The sequence below is a fragment of the Boleophthalmus pectinirostris genome, unplaced genomic scaffold (genome assembly GCF_026225935.1).
Source record: "Boleophthalmus pectinirostris isolate CB_2022bp ecotype Guang Dong unplaced genomic scaffold, ASM2622593v1 HiC_scaffold_14, whole genome shotgun sequence".
Lineage (NCBI taxonomy): Eukaryota > Metazoa > Chordata > Actinopteri > Gobiiformes > Gobiidae > Boleophthalmus > Boleophthalmus pectinirostris.
In genome coordinates this window covers 16,602,155-16,626,908 of record NW_026571047.1, presented here as the reverse complement: position 1 = coordinate 16,626,908, position 24,754 = coordinate 16,602,155, and the positions used below count along the sequence as shown (strand labels likewise).

At 44.7% G+C, this 24,754-nt stretch overlaps 3 protein-coding genes across 7 annotated transcripts in view; all 3 read right to left on the bottom strand.

Annotated features, from left to right (window-relative positions):
- The window catches only part of ryr2a (ryanodine receptor 2a (cardiac)), a 64,346-nt gene extending 62,478 nt beyond the window's left edge, over positions 1-1,868 (bottom strand). The window contains exon 1 of the mRNA XM_055150557.1: positions 1,821-1,868. Within this exon, the coding sequence (XP_055006532.1) occupies positions 1,821-1,868 (48 nt within the window). The remainder of the gene's footprint in view (positions 1-1,820) is intronic.
- Positions 1,869-2,273: 405 nt separating this feature from the next.
- mtr (5-methyltetrahydrofolate-homocysteine methyltransferase) lies at positions 2,274-12,906 on the bottom strand. 3 transcript variants are annotated; one of them, XM_020918127.2, is made up of 33 exons: positions 12,760-12,906; positions 11,995-12,206; positions 11,554-11,643; positions 11,061-11,130; positions 10,797-10,889; positions 10,610-10,716; positions 10,463-10,522; positions 10,300-10,394; positions 10,132-10,232; positions 9,985-10,046; positions 9,841-9,908; positions 9,686-9,765; positions 9,266-9,378; positions 9,046-9,186; positions 8,725-8,910; positions 8,429-8,608; positions 8,227-8,343; positions 7,596-7,736; positions 7,440-7,529; positions 7,026-7,175; positions 6,848-6,952; positions 6,528-6,628; positions 6,397-6,464; positions 6,198-6,318; positions 5,602-5,683; positions 5,433-5,531; positions 4,866-4,941; positions 4,607-4,762; positions 4,279-4,478; positions 4,001-4,201; positions 3,713-3,905; positions 3,339-3,451; positions 2,274-2,683 (listed from the first exon to the last, which is right to left on the bottom strand). In XM_020918127.2, exons 1-33 carry the CDS (start codon positions 12,800-12,802, stop codon positions 2,594-2,596), a joined length of 3,804 nt encoding a protein of 1,267 aa, XP_020773786.2. In that variant the 5' UTR covers positions 12,803-12,906; the 3' UTR covers positions 2,274-2,593. The 3 variants fall into 3 exon arrangements, with proteins under 3 accessions (XP_020773786.2, XP_055006398.1, XP_055006397.1); XM_055150423.1 differs by lacking the exon at positions 11,995-12,206 and having other exon boundaries at positions 12,760-12,797; XM_055150422.1 differs by lacking the exon at positions 11,995-12,206 and having other exon boundaries at positions 10,797-11,130; positions 12,760-12,896.
- A 3,522-nt stretch (positions 12,907-16,428) lies between these two features.
- bms1 (BMS1 ribosome biogenesis factor) lies at positions 16,429-24,054 on the bottom strand. 3 transcript variants are annotated; one of them, XM_055150445.1, is made up of 23 exons: positions 23,939-24,048; positions 23,628-23,859; positions 23,049-23,424; positions 22,896-22,975; positions 22,635-22,823; positions 22,298-22,440; positions 21,833-21,954; positions 21,560-21,753; positions 21,073-21,215; positions 20,604-20,986; positions 20,373-20,474; positions 20,127-20,284; positions 19,935-20,016; positions 19,740-19,816; positions 19,489-19,671; positions 19,227-19,415; positions 18,774-18,954; positions 18,496-18,554; positions 18,300-18,422; positions 18,083-18,230; positions 17,806-17,981; positions 17,416-17,577; positions 16,429-16,739 (listed from the first exon to the last, which is right to left on the bottom strand). In XM_055150445.1, the coding sequence occupies exons 3-23, from the start codon at positions 23,410-23,412 to the stop codon at positions 16,515-16,517; spliced, it is 3,483 nt and encodes a 1,160-aa protein (XP_055006420.1). In that variant the 5' UTR covers positions 23,413-23,424; positions 23,628-23,859; positions 23,939-24,048; the 3' UTR covers positions 16,429-16,514. The 3 variants fall into 3 exon arrangements, with proteins under 3 accessions (XP_055006420.1, XP_055006418.1, XP_055006419.1); XM_055150443.1 differs by having other exon boundaries at positions 23,573-23,859; positions 23,939-24,047; XM_055150444.1 differs by lacking the exon at positions 23,628-23,859 and having other exon boundaries at positions 23,939-24,054.
- Positions 24,055-24,754: the final 700 nt, after the last annotated feature.

The window sequence follows — 24,754 nt, the reverse complement described above, 5'->3', positions numbered from 1 at the left end:
ACTACAAACAGGACAAGAGAGCACTGTAGTCATATTTTTTGCAGCACCTCTTTGGACTCAAACTAAATATTTACCTCTGCTTGATACCCTAAAAAGAGCAAATATCTCTAATATAATTTATGTGTTTGAGTGTTTTTTGTTTGTTTGTTTGTTTGTTTGTCTGTTATTCTAGCACTGCCTTTTGTAACTATAAGAGGTATAACTCAAAAGCTCAAAAAAAAAATCTAATGCAAATGTAAACAGTAAACACATGAGAAAAAAAAATCCTCTATCTGCCAGCCAAGTCTGTAAGATTCAAAACAGTCTCATCTCCTCTGCCTTAAGGACTTAATCAAGCTCTGGATTGCATAAGCCATTTTGATGTACAGTTGTATGTTTATATGTTATGTGATCATAAATAAAGATTCAGATTCTGGTTGTAGGAAAGGTAACAGAGATAATGACTGAAAGGCTACAGCCATGCAAAAAATAATATTAACATCCTCAAAAGAATGGATCCTTTATTTATTTATCGCATGCTTAATTTTTGGATGTAGATATAAACACGCACAAGCAAGACGATGGAGCTTGTTCTGGGGTCAAATAGTGAAATCCACAATTGGGAACTCCAAAGAACTGCTGTGTTATTCTACTTTCTTTCTCCACACTCCAAAAGAAATGGCTAAGTGCAGGATGAAGACTTTAACCAATTATCTGTAGCCCTATAGACTTATTGCAATGGCTGCACATTTAATGCCAGAATGGGAAATAAAACAAGACTGAACTCTCTGCTGCTCACATTATGAACAGAGATGAACATTTCTTTCCAAAAATGCTCCTCCTGTTTTGTATTGCATTATTGCGTAACAGAGCATCACTCCTACTGGGTCCTAACATCCTCACAGTAGCCCACAGCAATAGACCATGAACCAGGTCTGTGTGTGGACTGGACTGTGGATACCGGGTGGTCACATGTTTCTGCAGCACCGCTCTGCAGCACCCTCCTCCGGCCCCCACCCGTCCCACAGCCCGTGGCCTGATGGGAGACAGTCTGTGCACCCCTTACCTGTCACTAGACACACCGACATGAATATGAGCAGTCTTCTTAACTGACACAACAGTATATGCACAGAACTCCTCACGTCTCCACGCACTTACATAACAGTTTTTAGTGCTTTGTGTATTTCCCCTTTGAAGAAAAATGGATGACAGAATTGTAATTTGTTATGCACTGCTGCTCTATTTGGGAGTAACACAAATTTCAGTCGGTCAGCTGTGGATGCGCATTGCTGGTCTATCCCTTTGATTTTTACATCATCCTTGGCCACACTGGCATGCATTATGTTTGCGTGCAGAGGGGATGTCATAAATTTAACGGCTCAGCATGTGTGCCAAATGTTTGGGCCGGATTCCATATGCTGTGGTCTTAATTGAGCTGTACAAAGACAAATGCAACAGTTCATCAAGCCGCTGACTCTAAAGTGACAAATAGCCGAGCTTCAGCGGAGTATGAGCCAGGATGAACCGCACTGCGCCCGCATCCACCCAGCACCAACATCGCACACAAAACGCCTCTGCGAACGAATGACAGCATCTCTGGGACTACACTGCCCACCTCCCTGCCGCGTCTCTGCCGCGTCTCTGCCGCCAGTCTGCCGCCTGTGTGCCACTTGTCTGCGGTCAGGGCTCCATCAGCGCGCTGCGGATCACTGACCACAGAAGATGGAGCACTGACCACAGAGAGTAGCCTACCGGAGCGTTCTGTAATGCGGTAAAGTCCCAGCCCTGAGCGCGCGCACGAAAGCCGCAGTAGCGCAGCATCATTACAGCGGGAGACTTACGGTCCTGAGGAACTGGATCTCGTCCTCTGCCTCCCCGCCCTCGGCCATACTGAGCTCCGGTGAAGATGCTCCTGTCGCAACGGAGAGCCCGGGCGCGTGCTCCTGTATGGCTCGTGAGGCTGAAGACGGAGAATCAGATGAAGAGTGGAACTGGAATCTCATTGGGCGCCTCACGCACGCGGAGGGAGGAGCTGCAGGCGGCACAGGTATCTGCGCGTGTGAGCGTGGAGGAGATTGTACGTCTTGTCATTGAGCAATTTAAGGCTTTACAACTATCTCAAAAGAGCAAGTCATGAAGTTGTGTTCAAATGCCCACTCCAGAGCCACAGCATATTTGATTTATTTTGGTCCAAATTCTCAATTATACATTATCCCCATCTATGTCAAGAAATGGCTTTCAGCAACTCTATCCATCTATCAATCACTGAAGAAAGAAAGAATGAGTGAAGCAAATGATGGAAGCTGATTTAATTACTTTTATTTTATAACACAATTTCACACGTAAAAACCTTTAAAATTTACTAAACATGCACAATAGAAATCTAAAATCGGAGCATAATTAGGGCACAGTTTTGCTTTTCATATTGCATAAACTGATTCTAGTTTGTTTGACACCAACTCCACTGAACAAAAATAGTGCTTGTGGTTTATTTATATCAGTCTGATAAAGATAAAAGCTCAGATCGTGAATAAAAGTCCATTGTAGTGAATATAGTCCATATTAGGGCAGACATGAGTCCAGTGTAGCACCTGTGGGTGACTTAGGGCCAGGGTCAAAGTTCAGGGTCATAGGCCAGAATGGGAGCGAGCCACCTCTCCACCTCACACACATCCATGCTTTTCCGCTGGGCATAGTCTTCCACCTGAGAACAATAACAAAAACGGAGATGGTAAATATAGCATTCAAATATCTCAGTCAACCAGTGAACTTATACTTTCAGGGTCCTAGAATACAATGTCATTCTTCCATACTGCATATTGATCTTGTAGTACGTATATGTGAAAATTACACAAATGTTAAACTTAATATAAATCATTTGTGATTTTCCCTTTGAAATTGCTATCAAACAACAATATGCATATCAACAACAGTAATTTTACATATTCCCGTCTTTAGTAAATAAATATTATAGACATTTAAAATATTTTGAAGGCAGTTGGGGGATAGGGTGAATGTGGCACTATAACTGCACTGTAAAGTTCTTTAGGTTACTTTTTTTGTATGAAAGCGTTTTATCAGTAAAGTTTGACTAATTGAATGTTCTAATCTGAAACGCATAAGTCAATGTAAGTATCCAAGTCTCTTCAATTTTTAGTTGTGCGAGTTGGTTCATTGATGTTTAAATGAAGGCTGATGCAGATTATTTAAAAAACAGAAGTCAACTGCTTCTCTCTCAGATTCTGTTCCAGATTCTGTTACAGCTGCAGTGATCTTCCTTGAGCAGTGACACAAATCTTTGCCCACACAAGATCCCACACTGCATTTGATCAGAGGACCAACTGAGCATGTCCTGGTACCTGCTCCTTTGTGATCTTTCCCACAGCGAAGTACGAGGCCTGGGGGTGTGACAGGTACAGTCCTGACACAGATGCTGCAGGTGTCATCGCCAAAGACTCTGTTAGATTGATGCCTGCACACAACAGGTAGTCAAAGAAAACATTTTATTGGAGTTACAACTTGGGTAATTATGTGTGAGCACACTTTTAAGGGGGTTAAGCCAAGGAGAGCATCACACAAAGGACAATGTTGATTAGAGAAGAATACAACTTCCCTCCGGCCTAATTTTAACAAAGTGGCTGCATCTCCAGAAACCAGATCAGCTCTAATCATAAACATAATACTGTCTACCCCTTTATCTCATTGCAGTAATATGCAGATATGAAAGCGTTACCAGTGTTCTGTTGGATGTTGGCCAGGCTCCACATGGTCCTCTTCTCGGTGTGGTCGGGTTGGCTGGGGTAGCCTGCAGCTGGCCTGATGCCCCGGTATTGAATCTTAAGCATCTCTGAGGTCTGGAGGGCTTCCTCTGTGCTGTAGCCCCACAGATCTTTCCTGACGCGGGCATGGAGCTGCTCTGCAAAGGCCTGGATACAGGATTGGAGGAGCAGTACCCATAAACATCATTATTTATATTAGAGGGTACTTCTTGTTAAACATGTACAATAATAAAGTAGCTTACCTCAGCCAGTCGGTCTGCCAGAGCCTTGACCATGATGCTGCTATAGTCATCGCCTTTGCCTTGGAACTGCTGGCTCAGCTCCTCTGCCCCAAACACAGCCACAGAAAAAAGCCCCAGGTAGTCCTTTACACCTGAGTCCAGGGGGGCAATAAAGTCAGACAGGCAGAAGTATGGCTCTGGGCTGGAGGGGTCCTTCTCCGCCTGTCACACAACACATGCTCAGTAAGAGGATAAGCAGCACTCCTGTGTGCTGCAGGGAGGTCCAGATGGAGAGGTACCTGCTGCCGCAGACCATGGAACACAGCTGTTGGCTCAGTCTCTCCAGAAACCTGAACGTCTTCTCTGTACAAGCAGATGTCATCTCCTCGACTCTGAGCCCGCCAGAATCCTACCAAGCCCCGCCCCTTCAGAGTGGATCTGTCAATCATCTGCTGAAGCATCTTCTGGGCGTCATTGAAAAGACGCCGAGCCTCTGAGCCTGCAAAGAACCGGCATCAGTAACAGAGAGCATTTCTCAAGGTCATAGTACCTGGCCAACTAACATACAGGCTCTATTTAAATCAACCTATTAGTCAAATAAACGAGGCCCACAGCCCTGGTACTAACCAACAGTCTTGTCATTGAAGATTTTGGGGTAACCTCTGTTGGGGTACTTCCCTCTGAGCTGCCAAACGTCAAAGAAAGGTTTCCAATCAATGTAGTCCAGGAGACTTTTGAGGTCATAATCATCAAAGACACGAGTGCCAAGGAACTGGGGCTGCACTGTACACACACAACCACAACCCCAGCAGAAAAAGTTATTTATGGCTCAAAGAGTTTAAAGGAGCATGCTTCTGTGACCTAAAACAGAACTTGCGTGAGTCACCTGGTTGTGGTGTGGACTGCCAGTCGATGTGTAAACCATTTTCTCTGGCTTTACTCAGAGACAGATACCGGCGATCCTAAATCCAACAAAGATAAATTGTATACATATAATATAAAATTCTTATTTCATACCATAAATTGTCATTTATAGTTACAGTCAACCACAAAGCTCAGTAACTCCCCAATAACTGTCTTTACATCGATAACGACATTGTGAATAGTGTAAATTAATGGCACTGTACCAGAGTTTTCTTAAAAAGGTGAAAAACAAAACTGGTTCATTTAAAATGATTTGCAATAGTCAAAAGTTATATCTCAGTTACTTTATGAATTCAGATCAGAGACCAGAGCAGAGTTTTGCCATCACGGAAAAGGTAACAGTCTCGGACAATTAAATGCTTTATAAAACTGCTTATGCAATACATCTGTAGTTCTCAGCTACACAGGGAAAAACATCTGGTACAGGGCCCTTGAATATTTCATCAATCAACATCAATAGTTATGATTTCCACAGTTGATAAGTCAGAACCAAATAATTTATTTTGCAATTGATTTAAAACAACAGTACCTTTAAAGAGTCGTAGTGATCCTGTCTGATGTCCTCATACTCCTCTTTGAGCTCATCGAAATACTCATCCTTCTGAGAATCATCCAAGAGCTGTGTGCACTAAATATACATTCCACCCGTCAGTCCCAGGAACTTTACAACAAACATTCATATAAAAATGCGTCCTTACCACCAGCACGGCGCGGGAAGCATCCAAAACATGGACCACAGGAGAGCTGTAGCGAGGGGCAATCTTCACAGCGGTGTGGGTCCTACAGAACAATACAGCTTTACACAGACCAGACACCACACATAATTGGATGTCTATGACTGTAACTTCTATAGACCTGTAGTGCTTATTTTACATAAAGGCCAAGATCTCATCACATTTATTCAGATCACGAAATCCGCACATTAATTAAAGGTGCACTGCGCAACTTTTCTGGTGGTGGGTCTGCTACCTACTTGTCTCCATGAAGATGTTATTGCTTTGCCCGGAATGTTCCAGACAAAGCAATAACATATCATTCAGTATATCTAGCTAGCATTTATTCATTACAGGTGTTTCTATAATTCAAAAATAATATAATTCCTTCTGTGAATAGTGGCGATGCTGTACTGTAGTGCTGCAACCAGCTTGTCTCCCTTGTGATAGATAGATTATATATAATTATATACATAATTATAGACTATGTACTCTGAAACAGGAGTGACAACAATCCCTTTATGTGCTCTGGGACTCTGAGTTGACAGAGAAAGTCTGATAGTGTTAAGACTGGACTTTACTTTGATGTGGTGGCGCCCCCTATCAGCAGGGGTGTACTCATTCCCAGCCGTTCCATCTCTTTGGCCACATGGATCATCTCGTCCAGGGATGGAGTGATGAGTCCAGACAGTCCAATGATGTCTGCACAATGCCAAACACAGGATGTATGACACCAGGGAGTTCATAGTAGCCATACACTTTCCACACCTGCGCGGTTACCTGCACGGTGAGTCATGGCCTCTCGGAGGATCTGATCACATGGAACCATCACACCCAGGTCCACCACTCTGAAAGCACACAAAACTCAAACACATTCTGGGACAGGACAAGCTGACACAGACACACAGTACCTGAAGTTATTACAGCCGAGGACAACACCAACAATGTTTTTGCCAATATCATGAACATCCCCCTTTACTGTGGCTAGGACAATTGTGCCCTGATAGGGATCCTGCATAAGAACAGTCATAAATTATTTTCTGGTGCATTTTAAAGAAGCTTTATTTTATCCATATTCCATAACTAAACTCTTTCAATCATACACCCAAAAAAGAAAAGAAAAACAAAAAAATAGGAGAATTTGTACACTTCTAGGTGCAATGTATTATAGCAAACCTCATGGATCAATATTCCTGTAACAGTCTAATTACTTAAAAAGGCCCAGACTCACAGTTTCCGTAGTTACTCCTGAAGACTTCATCTCCTCTCTCTCCTTTTCCATGAATGGGATCAGATATCCCACAGCCTTCTTCATCACACGAGCAGATTTAATAACCTAAAAACAAAAATTTCAGTCTATAAACTGTGTCTTGATTGTGTCCACTCTCACACTTGAGGACAGTGCCAACCTGAGGCAAAAACATCTTGCCCGCTCCAAACAGGTCCCCCACCACCTTCATGCCATTCATTAGGGGCCCCTCAATGATGTGGAGGGGCCTTGTGTAGTATTCCAGGCACCGGCACTCCTCCACGTCCTCCACAACATATTTCTCCACCCCCTGAGCACACATAATCTTAAGATGAGAACTATTTATTTTCCTTTGCTGCCCTTTCAGAGATTGATAGGCTTCTTGTGCTTTGGTTCATTATTTATTGTCTCAAACTGATGGTAAAAGACTACGGCACATCAACCTACAATATTTCAGCCATTTTACAAGTTTCAAACAGATCTAAGACCATCTATTAAATAACTCAAAATGAAGTAGTGCTGTGTGCTGCTTCTGGACTCCTCTATGGTGATGTGTAGTGTTCTGTGCTCATACTTTGATGAGTGCGTATTCTAGCCTCTCCTCCACTGTGCCCTCTCTCCACTCTTCGCTCTGAACGGTCTTTTTGGCTCCTTTCACATGGTTCTGTTAAAAAGTTCATGGTTAGAGATGGATAGACAGAGCTCTATAGACTCAGACAGTTCCTGCTACCTGTGCGTAGGTCAGCAGCTTCTCTGTGGCCTCAGGGTCTTTGTTCCAAATCAGGTTCTCACAGAGTTCTAACAGTTCTTTGTCAATGTCATCATACACCGGCAGGTTCCCAGCATTCACTATGCCCATATCCAGTCCGTGCTGCAGATGGAGGTATAATTTATAAGTAGCAAGGGCACACTCATCACACGGTTTAAAGGTGTACTAGGTTACTGTTGTGGAGGGGGGTCTGCTGCCTGTTTGCCTCCATATATTTTATTGGTTTTCCTGGACAGTATGGCATTAAGGCTATAGCTGCATTAATTCAATTAGGTATATTTACTCTCCAAAATTGCCTTGAAAAAGCAAGTGGGCTTGCCACCCCTCAGATCTAACCTGCAACTTGGCTTGGTGGTGTCAACTTTGTCTCCATGTAGGTAAGTAGCTTCAATGCCATTTTTGTCAAAAAAATAATATCCCCATGGAGAAAAGCAGGTGTCAAGCACTCCACAATAAAATGTAACATATTACACCTTTAAATACCTATTTAAACAAACAAAAGAAGGAAAAAAGCCTATGCCAGGTCCATGCCAAGCTTTAAGACTTTCAGACAAATTGCAATTCTAGGTCAGTTACACCCAAGCGTATGTACCTTGATGGCATGATAGAGAAAGGCCCCATGCATGGCTTCTCTAATCGCCTCCATCCCACGAAAGGAAAAGGACAGGTTGGACAGTCCTCCACTGACTCTGGCTCTGGGTAATGACTCCTACAAGAATGTAACACTATTAGATTTGTAAACATGAATGAACAAAGGCCTTGACAGTGTTGATCATTAAAGGCAATGGATTTACTTTGATCAGCTGAGTGGCCCTTATAAAGTTGACAGCGTAGTGGTTGTGTTCCTCCATCCCTGTGCCAATGGTCAGAATGTTTGGGTCAAAGATGATGTCATTGGGGTCATATCCCACTTTGTTGACTAACAGCCAGTATGCACGAGAGCAAATCTCCACTTTTCGCTCGGTGTCTGTGGCCTATGGAAACACAACAGATAAGGCTCAGGAGATTTTTAATCACACTTTCAGACAGTTGCTAAAACACTGCACTAAAGAAGAAGGAACAGGGAGTCTGATGAGTGAGTGGAGCAGACCTGTCCCTCCTCATCAAAGGCCATGACAACCACTGCAGCCCCGTAGCGTTTCACTGTGGCAGCTCTCTTAAGGAAGTCCTGCTCCCCCTCTTTCAGACTGATGCTGTTCACGATGCACTTCCCCTGACAGCACTTGAGCCCAGCCTCAATCACAGCAAAATTGGATGAATCTATGCACAAAGGAACCTGAAAGAGAAGAATGTTAATGCTATGGTACAGGAATGGTATAGGTATTGGAATACCAAATGATTATTACTTTATATCCTTGTCATTTGTGCAATCCACAACACATTATGTGCCCTGAAAATCTACATGCCTTACCCTTGCGATATCTGGCTCTGAAGCAATAAAGTTGCAAAATCGAGCCATTGCAGCAGGACCCTCCAGCATGCCTTCATCCATATTTATATCCAAGATCTGAGCCCCCATCTCCACTTGAGCTTTAGCAATGCTTAGAGCCTCCTGAACAGCAGGGGGCAGGCAATTTAGAAAAAAAAGCTCAAAAATGAAATCGGAAAAAACATTAGAAAACATCTCTGACCTCATAGTTTCCTGCCATAATCAGCTTGGCAAACTTGCGTGATCCAGCTACGTTACAGCGTTCACCTATGTTCACAAAGTTGGTGTGTGGGCCTATCCTGAAGGGCTCTAAACCTGAAAAATAAAACATGTTTTTAAAGACGTGGCACAGGGATAACTGGCATAACTGAAAACAATGCGTAAACCTTTGGGAATAAGTGGAACAATTGCTTTAAAGTATTACTGTCAAAACCTTTAGTCATACATGTGAAAGTCAATATAGTGAGACTACAGTTACTACAGTACTATAGTTTGATGTATTAAGTGATAACTGTGTAGGTGTGGCTTGGTTACAGTGAAATAGTAGTTGGCAAGAAATGTATGTTTGGTATAGACAAAATGTTATTGTCAGGTCACAGGGGAGGTCTGAAGGAGAGGGTACCTGAGAGCTGGAGGTACTCCTGATAGAGCTGAGAAGGAGGAGCTCTGGGCACAATGTGTCGCACTGCTTCACTGATGGCTCTGCATGACAGAAGACCACTGTTAGAGATACTCCCCTAGAGGCTGCACCTGGTACTGCAATCTATAATGCGTAACCTGATGTGAGCTGGAGTGGTTCCACAGCAGCCTCCTACGACATTCACCAGTCCATCAACAGCAAACTCCTGCTCACAGGGGTCAAAAACAGTGTGTGAGTTTATACAGCACAGAATACACTTTTTAACTGTTGGGCCACATTACCTTTAAACTGGAAGCAGTCACCTCAGGCGTCTCATCATAGCCCCCAAATGTGTTGGGCAGACCTGACAGCATCATAAGAGGTCATACAGACTTTATACAGACTTCATACACGTTTAATACATCTGATTTATGAATGTTTAAATTCACCTGCATTAGGATAGCACAGCACAAACGCAGATGTGCTCTTGCCAATAGCCTCAATGAATGGTCTCATCTCTGTCGCCCCCAAGGCACAGTTCAGACCCAAACTAGAGACAGAAGACAAACAGTGAGAAGGGCAGGTACACACTGAGGTACAAGTGCAATACAACTCACCAAAGAGGTCTGGAGTGTGCCACACTGACCACAAAGGCCTCACTGGTCTGACCTGACAGCGTCCGGCCACTCCGGTCCACAATAGTCCCTGAAATCTGAAATCCACCACATACAATTAGAACAAATATCTGCACAGAAACCACATCTGAGAGAAGAAACTTACAAAGATAGGCCTCCTCTCATACTTCTCCTCAAATAGTAAATCAATGGCAAATAAGGCAGCCTGGAAGCAAACACACAACTACATAACTGGAAACACTCGTAGGACATGATACGAATATTAAATAGGTAAGCAAGTTAACTAAATTACCTTAGCATTGGCAGTGTCAAAGATTGTTTCCACCAAAAGGATGTCCACTCCTCCATCCAACAGCCCTCGGACCTGCTCAGAATAGGCCTCCACAAGCTCATCAAATGCTGTTCATAATTCAAACTATATGACACAGGTCAAAGGCAAACAGCACATTCTTTTCTGTTCATAATTGAGCAATTCTTACTGATATTCCTGAAGTCTGGCTTTTCCACTGAGGGGGAGACAGACAGCGTTTTGTTGGTGGGGCCCAATGCTCCTGCCACATACCGCTTAGAACCTGATAAAACAGCAGAAAACATGTGAAAACAATAGCAAACTATGTTATTAGGTTCTTTTTCAGACCATACAAGAGCCTAATAACATAAATTATCAGAAGACCAAATGAACCTCATCGGACTACAACAGAAAAGAATCAGAAGGGCACTGCCAGGGCAAAACTGGCTGTTACCACTGTGTCTGAAAACATCGTCTACAGCCTTCCTCGCCAGTTCAGCAGACGCCTTATTCAGTCGATAAGCCTGAACACACAACACAGAGCAACTGTCATTCAACTTGAGTACAGTACAAAGATACAGACTACTGGTCTCACAAACCACACTCTGGAGGCATAATACCATTAAGACTGCATAATTAACAAAAAAATCTAATAAAATTATATTTACTTCTATAAAAGGAAATACCTTTATGACATGAAAATAAATGCATCTCAAAACTGTTAAGAACTAAAGTTATCAGACAGAAAATAACAGTTTGTACAATGCAAGTCAGCTCGTGTCCAAGTTAAAATATAACCAAAATATATGAAGATATATAGAAAATATCTTTCTCATTTTGGAGAGCCATTTCATAGATGGGAGAAACAGTTGATAGCACATTGTTTTAATCTGACATTAAATCAATATTTTGTGTGTGGACACAGAGACAGAGTGCTGAGAGCGTACCAGGTGTTCCAGTCGGTAGTCGGCCTGTGCCACAGACGTGCTGCTGAATGTGTTGGTCTCAATGATGTCGGCTCCAGCCTCAAGGTATTCCTGTCAGAAGAACAAATACCATCACTCCAACACATGCACAGTCTCAGCACCAAATCCCCACTGGTGCCCACACTGGGTACAGTCAAAACAAACTGGACACAACTTTTTGGGGCCATTAGAACCCAGAGAAGCCTCTTTTGTGGGCTTCTGCAACAACTAAGCAGATACACAGATTTTAATTCATTACTAAAAGATAATGAAAGAATCATTAAGTTGGGCTGGAAAGGTGTGAAATTATCAGTATTTAGACTTGGAAAAAAAACTGTTTTCCATAACACATCAGACTGATAACATAAAGCCAGCTAAAATTAAAATATTTTGAGTGGCTGGGTTGAGTGAGCTCTGTAGTACCTTGTGTATTTGATAGATGATGCGTGGCTGTGTTATGCTAAGCAGGTCATTGTTCCCCTTTAGAGGGACAGGGTGGTCTATGAACTCATCCCCTCTGAAGTGCTCCTCCTCCAGCCTGTGCTGCTGGATCATGGTGCCCATGGCTCCGTCCAGGACCAGGATCCTTCGCTGAAGCACCGCACGCAACTCATGCTCCAGAGGACACTGAGACACTGCGGTTTAAAACAGTAATCACTTTAACTCTATCGTAGGCAGATGAGTGTAGTACTCTGCTACTTTTACTGAAGTGCAGTCACTCATATATTTTATATACTAATATATTTTACAGTGTAACAGTAGACTAGTCTAGTAGGCCTACTGTAGTCTACTAGTTAACATTTAATACAAATGTAAAATGTTAACTTGATTAACATGACTGACTGGTGTTCCACCCAAAACATGTCATGTAGCAATGTATTTTAATCAAGAAGAGAACTGTGATAATGACACGGCCTTCAGAACAAATTACTTTGTTATAGGTATTACAATTGATCATCTGAATGCACACGTAGACGTCTGAAGTCTCTTCTAGACCACAGTAACCTCAGATAACCTTATGGGGTGATCGGCGCACTGGCGTGTGCAGTCAGATCGGCATACAAGAGTGCATCAAAGGCCAAATCTCCATATCTTACGACCGGCGTGATTCGCTCAATCTGTCTGCATCATGTTCTATGTCCGAACCACATGTGGATGTAGCCACTTCACTCATTAAACGACTTTTACCTGCGTTTGGAGACAACTCCTGTACCACGTTTGTCGGAGCCATGATCTGCACCCTCCTAGAAAACTGCCCCGCGACTCTTTTGAGGAACACGCTGTAAATGTTGAGGAAAACTTTCACAACTTTAGTATTTCATGAGCCGGCGTTTACGAAACATCCACTTCCGGCCAGGGCATTTCAGAATAAAGGCTCAATTTCTTTGGCACACTCACGGGTTGATTTTTCGCGTTGCATTGTAGCAAAGTAAAAGTAGTAAAGTACTGTACTTAAGTACAGCTACTTAAAAAATGTAGTTAAGTACATTATAAAGTGGATACTTTTTAATTTGTCTTCGCTACAATTGAGAGGAGAAAAACTATTAATTCAGTTGTTTCTGCTGAACGAAATTCACAAATCTGTATCAAAATCACAAAATTTGAAGCTTTATTAGATCTCTTTAGATTAGATTAGATTAGATTATTTTAAATTGATTTTTTCATGTGATCTTATACTTAATATTTTTTTTGTTCTGGTATCTGTAATTTTACTTAAGTGACAAAAATGAGAACTTTTTCCACCACTGATAGTAGCCACATATGCAGCTCCAATTGCAATGTTAAAAAATAAATAAATAAATAAATCAACCTACATACATAATTAACAATACTTCCCAAATTACCTTCTGTTGCTCATCTGATCAAAGACGATCCTGACACCTCAGGATGGAAAGAGAGTGGTCAAGAGAGTAGACAAAGATTAGTCTGCTCTGACAGGCCAAATCCAAGGGTAACCTATGTTTCATGTATAAGTATATGTATATGTTTGCATCCATCCATCCATCCATCCATCCATTTTCGTCCGCTTATCCGGGGCCGGGTCGCGGGGGCAGCAGCCTAAGCAGGGACTCCCAGACTTCCTTCACCCCAGACACGTCCTCCAGCTCCTCCGGGGGGACCCCGAGGCGTTCCCAGGCCAGCCGAGAGACATAGTCCCTCCAGCGTGTCCTGGGTCTTCCCCGGGGCCTCCTCCCGGTGGGACATGCCCGGAACACCTCCCTAGGGAGGCGCCCAGGAGGCATCCGGAACAGATGCCCGAGCCACCTCAACTGGCTCCTCTCGATGTGGAGGAGCAGCGGCTCTACTCCGAGCTCCTCCCGTGTGACTGAGCTCCTCACCCTATCTCTAAGGGAGCGCCCAGCCACCCTACGGAGGAAACTCATTTCGAGCGCTTGTATCCGCGATCTCGTCCTTTCGGTCACTACCCAGAGCTCATGACCATAGGTGAGAGTAGGAACGAAGACTGACCGGTAAATCGAGAGCTTCGCCTTTCGGCTCAGCTCCCTCTTCACCACAACGGTCCGATACAGCGACCGCATCACTGCCGAAGCTGCACCGATCCGCCTGTCAATCTCCCGTTCCGTCCTTCCCTCACTCGTGAACAAGACCCCGAGATACTTGAACTCCTCCACTTGAGGCAAAGACTCCCCACCCACCCGGAGAGGGCAAGCCACCTTTTTCCGGTCGAGAACCATGGCCTCAGACTTAGAAGAGCTGATCTTCATCCCAGCCGCTTCACACTCGGCTGCAAACCGCCCCAGTGCACACTGCAGGTCCTGGCTCGATGAAGCCAACAGGACAACATCATCCGCAAACAGCAGAGATGAAATCCTGTGGTCCCCAAACCGGACCCCCTCCGGCCCCTGACTGCGCCTAGAAATTCTGTCCATAAATACAATGAACAGAACCGGTGACAAAGGGCAGCCCTGGCGGAGTCCAACATGCACCGGGAACAGGTCTGACTTACTGCTGGCAATGCGAACACAGCTCCTGCTCCGGTCATACAGGGACCGGACAGCCCTTAGCAAAGGGCCCCGGACCCCATACTCCCAGAGCACCCCCCACAGGACACCACGAGGGACATGGTCGAATGCCTTCTCCAGATCCACAAAACACATGTGGACTGGTTGGGCAAACTCCCATGAACCCTCGAGCGCCTGATGGAGAGTGTAGAGCTGGTCCAGTGTTCCACGGCCAGGACGAAAACCACACTGCTCTTCCTGGATCCGAGGTTCGACTATCGGCCGGATTCTCCTCTCCAGTACCCTGGCATAGACCTTACCGGGAAGGCTGAGGAGTGTGATCCCCCTATAGTTGGAACACACCCTCCGGTCCCCCGTCTTATACAGAGGGACCACCACCCCGGTTTGCCAGTCCAGAGGTACTGTCCCCGACCGCCACGCGATGTTGAAGAGGCGTGTCAGCCAAGACAGCCCCACAACATCCAGAGACTTAAGGTACTCAGGACGGATCTCATCCAATCCCGGAGCCTTGCCACCAAGGAGCTTTCCAACCACCTCAGTGACTTCAGCCAGGGTGATGGACGAGTCCACCTCCGAGTCCCCAGCCTCGGCCTCCTCGGAGGAGGACGTGACGGTGGGATTGAGGAGATCCTCAAAGTATTCCTTCCACCGCTGGACAACGTCCCCAGTCGAGGTCAGCAGCTCTCCCCCCGCACTGTAAACAGTGTTGGTGAAGAACTTCTTCCCCCTCCTGAGGCGCCGGACGGTTTGCCAGAATCTCTTTGAGGCCGTCCGATAGTCCTCCTCCATGGCCTCCCCGAACTCCTCCCAGCTCCGAGTTTTTGCCTCCGCAACCGCACGGGCTGCAGCACGCTTGGCCCGCCGGTACCCGTCAGCTGCTTTAGGAGTCCCCCGAGCCAGCAAGGCCCGATAGGACTCCTTCAGCTTGACGGCATCCCTTACTTCCGGTGTCCACCACCGGGTTCGGGGATTGCCGCCGCGACAGGCACCACAGACCTTACGCCCACAGCTCCGAGCAGCCGCATCGACAATAGAGGCCGAGAATGAAGCCCACTCGGACTCCATATCTCCAGCCTCCCCCGGAATCCGGGAGAAGTCCTCCCGGAGGTGCGAGTTGAAGGTCCCTCTGACAGAGGGCTCCGCCAGACGTTCCCAACAGACCCTCACTACACGCTTGGGCCTGCCAGGTCTTTCCGGCTTCCTCCTCCGCCAGCGAACCCAACTCACAACCAGGTGGTGATCAGTTGACAGCTCAGCCCCTCTCTTCACCCGAGTATCCAAGACACGCGGCCGGAGATCAGATGACATGACTACAAAGTCGATCATCGACCTCCGGCCTAGGGTGTCCTGGTGCCACGTGCACTTATGGACACCCTTGTGCTCGAACATGGTGTTCGTTATGGACAAACTGTGACTAGCACAGAAGTCCAATAACAAAACACCGCTCGGGTTCAGATCGGGGAGGCCGTTCCTCCCAATCACCCCTCTCCAAGTGTCACTGTCATTGCCCACGTGGGCGTTGAAGTCCCCCAGGAGAACAACGGAGTCCCCGGTCGGTGCACTGTCTAGTACCCCTCCCAAGGACTCCAAGAAGGCCGGGTACTCAGCACTGCTGTTCGGCCCGTAGGCCGACACCACAGTGAGAGACCTGTCCCCGACCCGAAGGCGCAGGGACGCGACCGTCTCGTTCACCGGGGTGAACTCCAACACACGGCGGCTGAGCTGTGGGGCAATGAGCCCACACCAGCCCGCCGCCGCTCCCCGCGGCCAATGCCAGAGAAATGGAGAGTCCAACCCCTCTCAAGGAGTTGGGTTCCAGAGCCCAAACTGTGTGTGGAGGTGTATGTTTGCATACAGACAACCAATTATCAAGTTACATGTGACAATGGTGTTTATTTAAAACAAATAAAACATTTTTTAAAGTGGATAATACAAAGATTGTTGTCTGTCACTATAAGATCAGTCCTCAGTGTTGCCCTTTAGACTTGAGCGTGCGCTCTTCTTCTCTGACTGTCCCATGGCTTTGTACAATTTCTTGCGCAGCTCCCGCTGCCGCTTGGATTTGGCTTCCTCCTGCTGGTTTTTCTGCTGAAGGAACTCTTTGTGCTTGGCATGTTTCATTGTTTGGGCCTTTTTAGTTTTGTAATTATGAACTGTGCCCAGGGCCTGGAGGAGGGCCATCACCTGTAAAAAATCAGCATTGATGAGAGCAGATTCATAGGTTGCTGCAGATGTTTTGACAGCCAAGCTAAGTTCAGTTTAAAACTAAAATTAAAAATACATATAGGCGGACATTTATCAACAAAGCTAATGAGCATGCAGCCTGAGTGCAGAAAGCGCCACTGTCTCTGCGGTTAACATGAAGCTGATAGACATGTCAGCGGACTAAAACAGTTCATCACCGTGTGATATAAAAAGTTATGATGCTAAATTAACATTAGTGAGGGGGATATGTCTTAATAACCCATATAGGTTAAATGCAGGTGAGTGCGCAAATGAAGAGAAGAAATAGCTCAAACTTCAGTAGCTAGACATCTCATATCTGATCGACACAACTAGCCTAGCCCCCGAGAGAGCCTGAAATCCTGATGAAATCCTACAAGACACTGCATGATAAAAGATAGCACAGCGGCTCTTTCTACAGGGTACACGTGCAGTACAACGCGAAGTGATGAAGTCTGATAATTCCCATATATATATGTATATGTTATTTGTGATATGTATATTATACTAAAAAGTACAGGGCTAATAATGAACACCAGAAAAAAAAAAAAAAAAAGCCTCAGAGCATTTGGCTGGATATTGTGGGAAAATATACACAACACAATATAAATAATGCATGTCTCTGTTTTAGACTTGCCTTCCTCTCGTGCGGTTCCCGAATCACACCAGGCCTCTGGAGGTCTCTAGGGGTCTTTCCTTTAGGCTGCTGCTGCTTGGGCTTGCTCTTGAAGGGAAGGGCTTTTTGGAGCTCTTTTGGGATGTGGAGTTTGTTGAAGCGTCTGGGAGCACGCGAAACAGGCTGAAAATACAAACATTCACTGTCATGAACTGTAGTTTATAATAGCATGCACTGGTTTTTAGCTAAAGTGGAACTAAATGTCCACCCACAGCTTGCAAACCCTAGTTTGCATCTAGGGTTGCACAAAAATGCACTAAAATGACCATGTACACAGTTTAGAAGCAAAAAAAAAAGTGTCAAGTCCCAGTTTGCTGAATACAGAGGGCAGTACATGTTAGCAGTGCATACCTTGTACAGAGAGTCTGTGTTAGGCTTATTGCGAATGCCGAGGTCATGTTTGAGCTGGCCCAAGGTCCTCATGCCCGCCCAGCTATCCTTCTGTCCCACAGGCAGCAGCAAATTCGTGATGGCGTTGTACAACTGAGGGACAGTCACTGGATACCAGGAGCGCAGGAAAACTATGTCTGCACAAAACATGATAGAATCACATTTGTTCAACAGGATTGTGCAGGATACATATAACCAGATAGTACTTTTCTCAACAAATTAAAAATAACTTTCTCACCACTCATTAGAAGACGGTCCTCAAAGGTAGCCCTAAAGGCTCCAGGGGGAGTGGACAGGGCCTTTTTGATCTGACCTCTGACCCCTGAGACAGTTCGAATGGAGGCCCCTTCAAACTTGGCCACTTCAAGCACAGTGTTAAACATGCCCTGCCACAACATACACAATCATGTTAATATGACCTCAAAAGTCAGAGCAATGGGGAGTCATAGTATCACCTTAATGAAACAGGTGTTTTTGAAAATCTTGTAAGGGTAACCTAGGAGTTTGAGCTTCTTCACTATAGTTACAGACTTGTCCACATCTAAAATGACTCCTGTGGCTGCAATACGAAAATTAGCCTACAAACATAACACTGTATTAGTACAAAGTGCAATTTTATTAGATACTGCCCAATGAATTAGCACAGCCTACCTTTGTTCCAGCCACAGACTGTAGAGCAATAAAACCGGTTCCCTGTGGAGTGACTGGTCCTAGAGGAATACACATGACACACTTTTAGTTGCAGCATGTAGTTAGTTTACATACATACATACATACGTACATACATTCATACATTCATACAGGACAGAACATATTACATCAATAAATAAGCATAATTCTAGTGGCATTTTGGCTGTGTGATGAAACAAAAAAAAATCTTCAAAAATTATGCTTGAATGTTGTTTTGTTCTTCTGAGGTTGTGTCTCACCCCAGATGGAGGCCCCACAGTGCATGTGCTGTGGAGTGTACTTGAGCAGGCGGTGGCGCCCGTTGTGGTCCTCGATGTGGTACAAGGGGATGGTCTGGAAGCGCCGCCAGCCCAGGGACAGGATCAGGGGGTCCCGAGTCTTCAGGATACGATCATACCAACGATGCTTCTTGAGGCGCATCTGAGGGTCATGTCAACACTTACATTACAATATATACAAAACAATTACATACCTTCTGCATTAAAAGCCAATAATAATTGTGTGGACCAGTCAAATGGGCTCATTCCCAATTTACACTAAAGCTTTAACTACAGAGCACCTACAGTTGCATTACACAGGCAAGATCGGTTTTGTTTTGATATGCATATGCAGCCTGCACTCAATACTGACATCAAGTTGTAAAGTTGACCCTTTTTCAGTTCTAATGACACTTGTGGCATCAGAGGACTGACCTGTAGGTATCCCACGTTGCCTTCACTGGAGCTAAGCCCTCCGAGGATGATGGGATAGTGTGGGTCAAAGTTGGTCACAAACTCACAAGGCAGAGAGGGGATTTCCAGTCGCACATACATGCCCGGTCGGAAGCCTTCATACTGTACTCTGGTCTCATCGTCCATCGCCTCAAACTCGGCACGGTTCAGCTGCACAAAATACATTTACTTCAGAAGGATTCATAAGATAAGAGTCATACAAGCAGTCTTCTTTATAGGGCACCTCAGCCTGTTTTTGCATCTCCTCTTTAAGGTCATCCAAGTACGTGGCTTCTCCGTCATCATACTCTGAGTCGAAACGCTCTTTAAGTCGTCTCTTCTTCTCCAGACGTTTGTTCCTCTGCTCCTCTTCATCAGTCTGCACCAGTGGCTGCTCCTCGTCATCTGCTTCGCTATTACTCTCCACCTACAAAACAACCGGAACATTAACAACAAACATGCACACACACTAGAAACAGACAAACAAAATCAAACCTGTTCCTCTTCCTCTACACTCTGGTTCTTATGGACTTCTCCTGTTTCCAAATCCTCAAAGTCGCCATACAACTCCTCTGAAAATACAACTCAGTTAGTACAAACCATAATCACAGAATTAAACATTAGCCTGTACTATGTGTTGGTGAATGCTTCATCTAAACAGGAACTTGTTGTATTCAATGGTTAGCATACCATCCTCTTTGAGCAGAGTGGCGGCATCCTCACTTTGCTCCCATTTTCCGGTCACAAAGCAGTCCCTGATAGAGTCTAATACCTGCGCATACACACCACCAGACCTTTAGTGACTGAAATGTTCCTTGTCACCTCATTTGCAGAGTGACTCATATCAAGCCAGAGCTGGGAATATTTTGGGGATGCTCTAACCTCCTGTGAATCCCAGTCTTGAGTAGCATTTGGATGGAAGCGTGAGCAGTCCACAGCATCGGCCTGGACTCTTTTATTGTTCTGAGGGCGACTGACTCTGAACAATCCACCAAGCTCCTCATCCACCTCACCATCTTGTGCAGCAGCAGCTTCCACCACTGCAGTCAAACAGTAAACAGGTTAAATACAGAAAAATAAAACAGGTCTTGAGTATTGCAAAGATGTGTGTGACGTGAAAGACTGTACCTGTACCATACACCAGTTTACGAAGATTAGGGGCAGCTTCTTGTTGTCGCAGAAAAGCTTCTGATGCTTTCTGCTGGAGGTCCTCTTTCCAGCGTAAGGCCCCTGCTCAGAATGTTACACAGTTATTATTTAGAAAAGGTAATGACCAAAAAAAAAGGAAATGATTTCTATACTATAAAACTTGGTTTAATCACAAAGGGATGAGGTTTCATAGCCTGAGCAGAGCCTCACCTTGCTCCTCTTCTGAGCCCTCCTCTTCTTCAGAGCCTTGTTCCTCATCTTCTTCTTCTGAGTCTTCCTCATCATCTGAGTCTTCCTCTTCTGAGTCCTCCTCACTCTTCTCCAACTCATCCTCGCTGTCGGCGAATGCTGGGAGCTCTGACGGTGCCTGCTCCACTTTCTGTTTCTTCTGTGGGGGTCCGCTCCCCTCTCTTGTCTGTCTCAAAAACTTGTTTATGTCATCATCTTCCTCATCCTTCTCCTTCTCTTCCTCATCTTGTTCTTCATCTTCCTCCTCATCACTGGAGCTGCTGGCCTGGTCCTGGTTGTCATTGAAGACCACTCTCCTCCTGCTGCGGCCATTCTGTTCGTCCCACACAGTCTCCTCCTGGAGCCTACACAATACACATCATTTGCTTTTAATAATATACAATTTTCATTAATTGGGTAGACTAAGTAAAATAATCTTCACAAGTCTCACCGCTCTTGTTCTACTAAGTCCTCAGAGTTGAGAGTTGCTGAACCACTAAATAGGGAAACCTTACTTGCAGCCATCTTCGCATCTAAAGTGGCATGTGTGTCAAGAAGAGACTGGACAAGCTCTGTAGTAGGACGCACCTCCTCCTGCAAGAACATGACCATATCAAACCAATTAAGAAATACAGAACTAAAAACTAAAATATACCTTAATCTCAACAACACAAATACAACAGTAAAATCAGCAAACACAGCATTATAATCTCCTAACAGCCCTGACAGTTTAGTCTGTTGTGAGCTTTGGTTCTTAGAAATGTACAAAATGCATACATACAATATTTTTGAAACGTGTTTAAAATAAGTCTTTATTTAGCAAGTAGAAATATAATAATGTGCGTTTGTTACTAACGTGCATTACAATCTGGCTACTGCAACTGTTCAATCAGTTTAAATAAATTATATATTTTGCCTTACAGTGTTGTTAGGTTCACCTGTTGTTGCTTGACATGACTTGCAGGCAGGTCCACATAAACTGCATCTTTGTCATAGACCACGCCCCCCACTCCTGCCATGGGGGCATACAGTAGCCGCTCCTTCTCATTCAGAGCCCTCTTCTTTTGTGCGTCTGGCAGCGAGCAGGGGTCCGGAAGAAAGTTCACATCTGACACCTGGTAATCCCCTACTCCTGTCACCCAAAACACAAACTCTTTAGTCACATGAAATGGGACACTTATAGTAACTTATACCACATTCAAGAGATTCACCAGCAATATGAATGTGGCTCTTGTTCTTTAGATATGTCCCTCGCAGGTAGCCGTAGAGAGAAATGGTTCGGTCACACTTTGGTTCAGTCCTGACCTTCTCGGGGTCAGTCAGGTCTTCCATCCTGTCAACACAGGACTATATAATTAAACATAACCAAAAAAACAGTCAGACAGTATGAGACCACATAATATACATCAAATATAGCCAGTTTAGTTATGGCAGACCCCATTATCAAACAAATTTAAGTGTTTCCATGGTAATTTACAGATGTCCCTGAAATCATCCTGCTATGTTCTCTCCCATGCAGTGTGTTGAATGAGTTCAGTCTTTGCACAATAATCATACACTATAACTGTGCCACAGATATTTATTTATTTGTTTATTTAAATAAATAAATATTTATTTATCACAAGAAGACTTTAACCAATAAACTAATCAATATGTGGCTATATGCCCATACTTACCGATCTACTAAGACATAAGGATGGGATGTCTGCCACACCAGAGGACGAAACTTCATCACAGAGATGAAGCGACCAAGATTCTTCACCTCCTGCGTCTGGTACTCCCCGTACACCATACCAGACAAGTAAAACAGCTTGGCACCCTGCACAAGCCATCATGAATCATTGCTACAATACAACCAATAGCCACACAATTTGGTCTTAATGCTGCTCTCTGGATAGCCGTATATGGTAAGAGAATTATGTTTGTTGTCATTGGTTGTATGTATTGGTATCATATGCGCAAAGCCTTTATTAGAGTAGTAGTGAAAGTAGGAAATTTTGAAAAAGAGATTACCTGGTAGACTTCAGTCCAGAAGCGGTGCTTAAGGTTCTTTTTGGTTTTGCGCAGTGTCTTGTTGTTCTTGAAGGCATCAAGGTGAGTGAGCACTCCCATAATGCGAGGGAAGCCATGAACCTGACAAATGTTTAGGAACTCAAAAGTCTCCATCTCAAAACCAAAGCTGGCATCTATGAGCATCAATACCTACAACAATACAAAAAACATTTAGAGATTTGGAAATGTAAACCTCCTCATAACTGAAATCAATAATCTCACTAGGTCAGCAACTTTAGCCAGATCAATCATGGTGTTGATGTCATTGGTGCACTCCATGAAAGTGAGCCGACGCTTCTTCCCTGTAGAGCAGAGATGCACACATGATCAGCACCCCACATCTGCTGACTGGACATGCCAAAACAGCACACGCACCTGAAACAATAGTCACAGGCCCACAGATATCCCCCAGCTTTTGCCTGGTGAAGTTCTTGATCAAACATCGAATCAGTGTAGTTTTGCCCACTTTGGGGGGTCCCATCACCACTATGACCACAGGAGGGGGCTCAAGTGGAGTGCGGTCTACTAAAGGTATGTGGTGCTTCTTAGTCTTTATATCCTGGGCCCTGTGGAAAGTCTTGGCCATGCGGACGGCCGACTGCACACCAAATGCCTTGGGGTTACGCCTGCGCTCATCTTCTTCTGTGGAGGGGCCCTGCTTCCTCAGCTTCTTCTTCTCGGCTTTGGGTCCACTATGTTTTTGCTGGTGCTTCCTCTGTTTCTTCACCTTGCCATCCATTTTGGCCAAGAGCTGCAAAACACAAATACGACGATTGCAGAACAGACAGCTTTATGGATTCAACACTAAACTGTCTCAGTCTCCCTCCAGCTGTGGGGTACACTCATGTCATATCTTCCTCATTATTACTATAAATTAATATGCAGAATTATAACCTTACCAAATGTTGTACAAGCTCTAACTGCCCCGGGATTAATTCTGGAAAGTTCACTCACAATAGTGGAGGCACTGGGCTCAAAACGTCTTGTACATTTTATTGAAGCTGGTAGGTCTGTAGGCTGGTAGGCCCTTTCAGTAAATTTAAAATTTGGGGTTATTAGTTGCTCCTTCACTCTTGTTTGAAGTCTAAAACAGCATCAAACAGAGGTGGACGGGTTGGTGAACGATGCTCCTGCTGTCCTCCCCGTGAACACTGCAGGAGAAACTCCCCTCAACAGCGCTGAAAGGCTTTGCCAAAGCAAACATTATAGTATTATATCAGTACTGTTTAGTCTCTTACCACTGGATAAAACATACTAGATCGTACCTTGGGTTCAGCTGTGGCTCCGGCGGCGTCTTGTTTTCACTGTTCACGTGTGGCTCGGAGCCGGAAGCACATTGTGCAAAGTACAACCGTGTTCGGAGGAAACAAATGTGGTCAATGGTTCCGCCATCTGTGGATTATAGATCTGTGGGACGGGAGACTCGACAACGCTACCTGTGTGACACGTACAACTATAGTTTGTAATACTGATGGCCTGAATAGTATCAACCTCAACCTGTGATCTCCCCATTAATTTGATCGCCAAATGTAGTGCCCATATGATCATCCTCCTCTTCCTCTTATGTTTATGATAAGCCCCCACTAGATGGTAGTCGTGAGTCTGAAATCTTTTGTGGGCTTATATTTTGTCACTCATTTATGTTTATGCATATTGAGTTGATAACAGGTCTTGAGTCATAAAAGTAAGAATCAAAACGTCAATAAGCCTTTTAGCGAGACAGGCTGTAAACAGTCTGGATGGTGTTATTTGGTTCACATATGCAGGCTTTCAAAAATACTGGAACGTTTTATGCTTTTTCCATTTTTAGAACAGTCTTCAGTTTGAATTTACAGTCAAATCAGGGTGCACAGCACCACTTTGGTCTAACAAATAGACCAGTTATTGCGAAGGATGTGTCCTGAACATGAGCAAGTAAGTGAAAGAGGAGAATGTGCTCAAAGTTACTGTAGAGCAGATGAAAGAACTGTCAGAGAAAGCCTGGGTGAAGTCTGGGAGGGCTTGTGTTTAATGGTGTCAGCTGGCAGCAGTTCACAGAAACAGTGCACAACAGTGTAGTGTCTGCTCCACACTTTTATTTA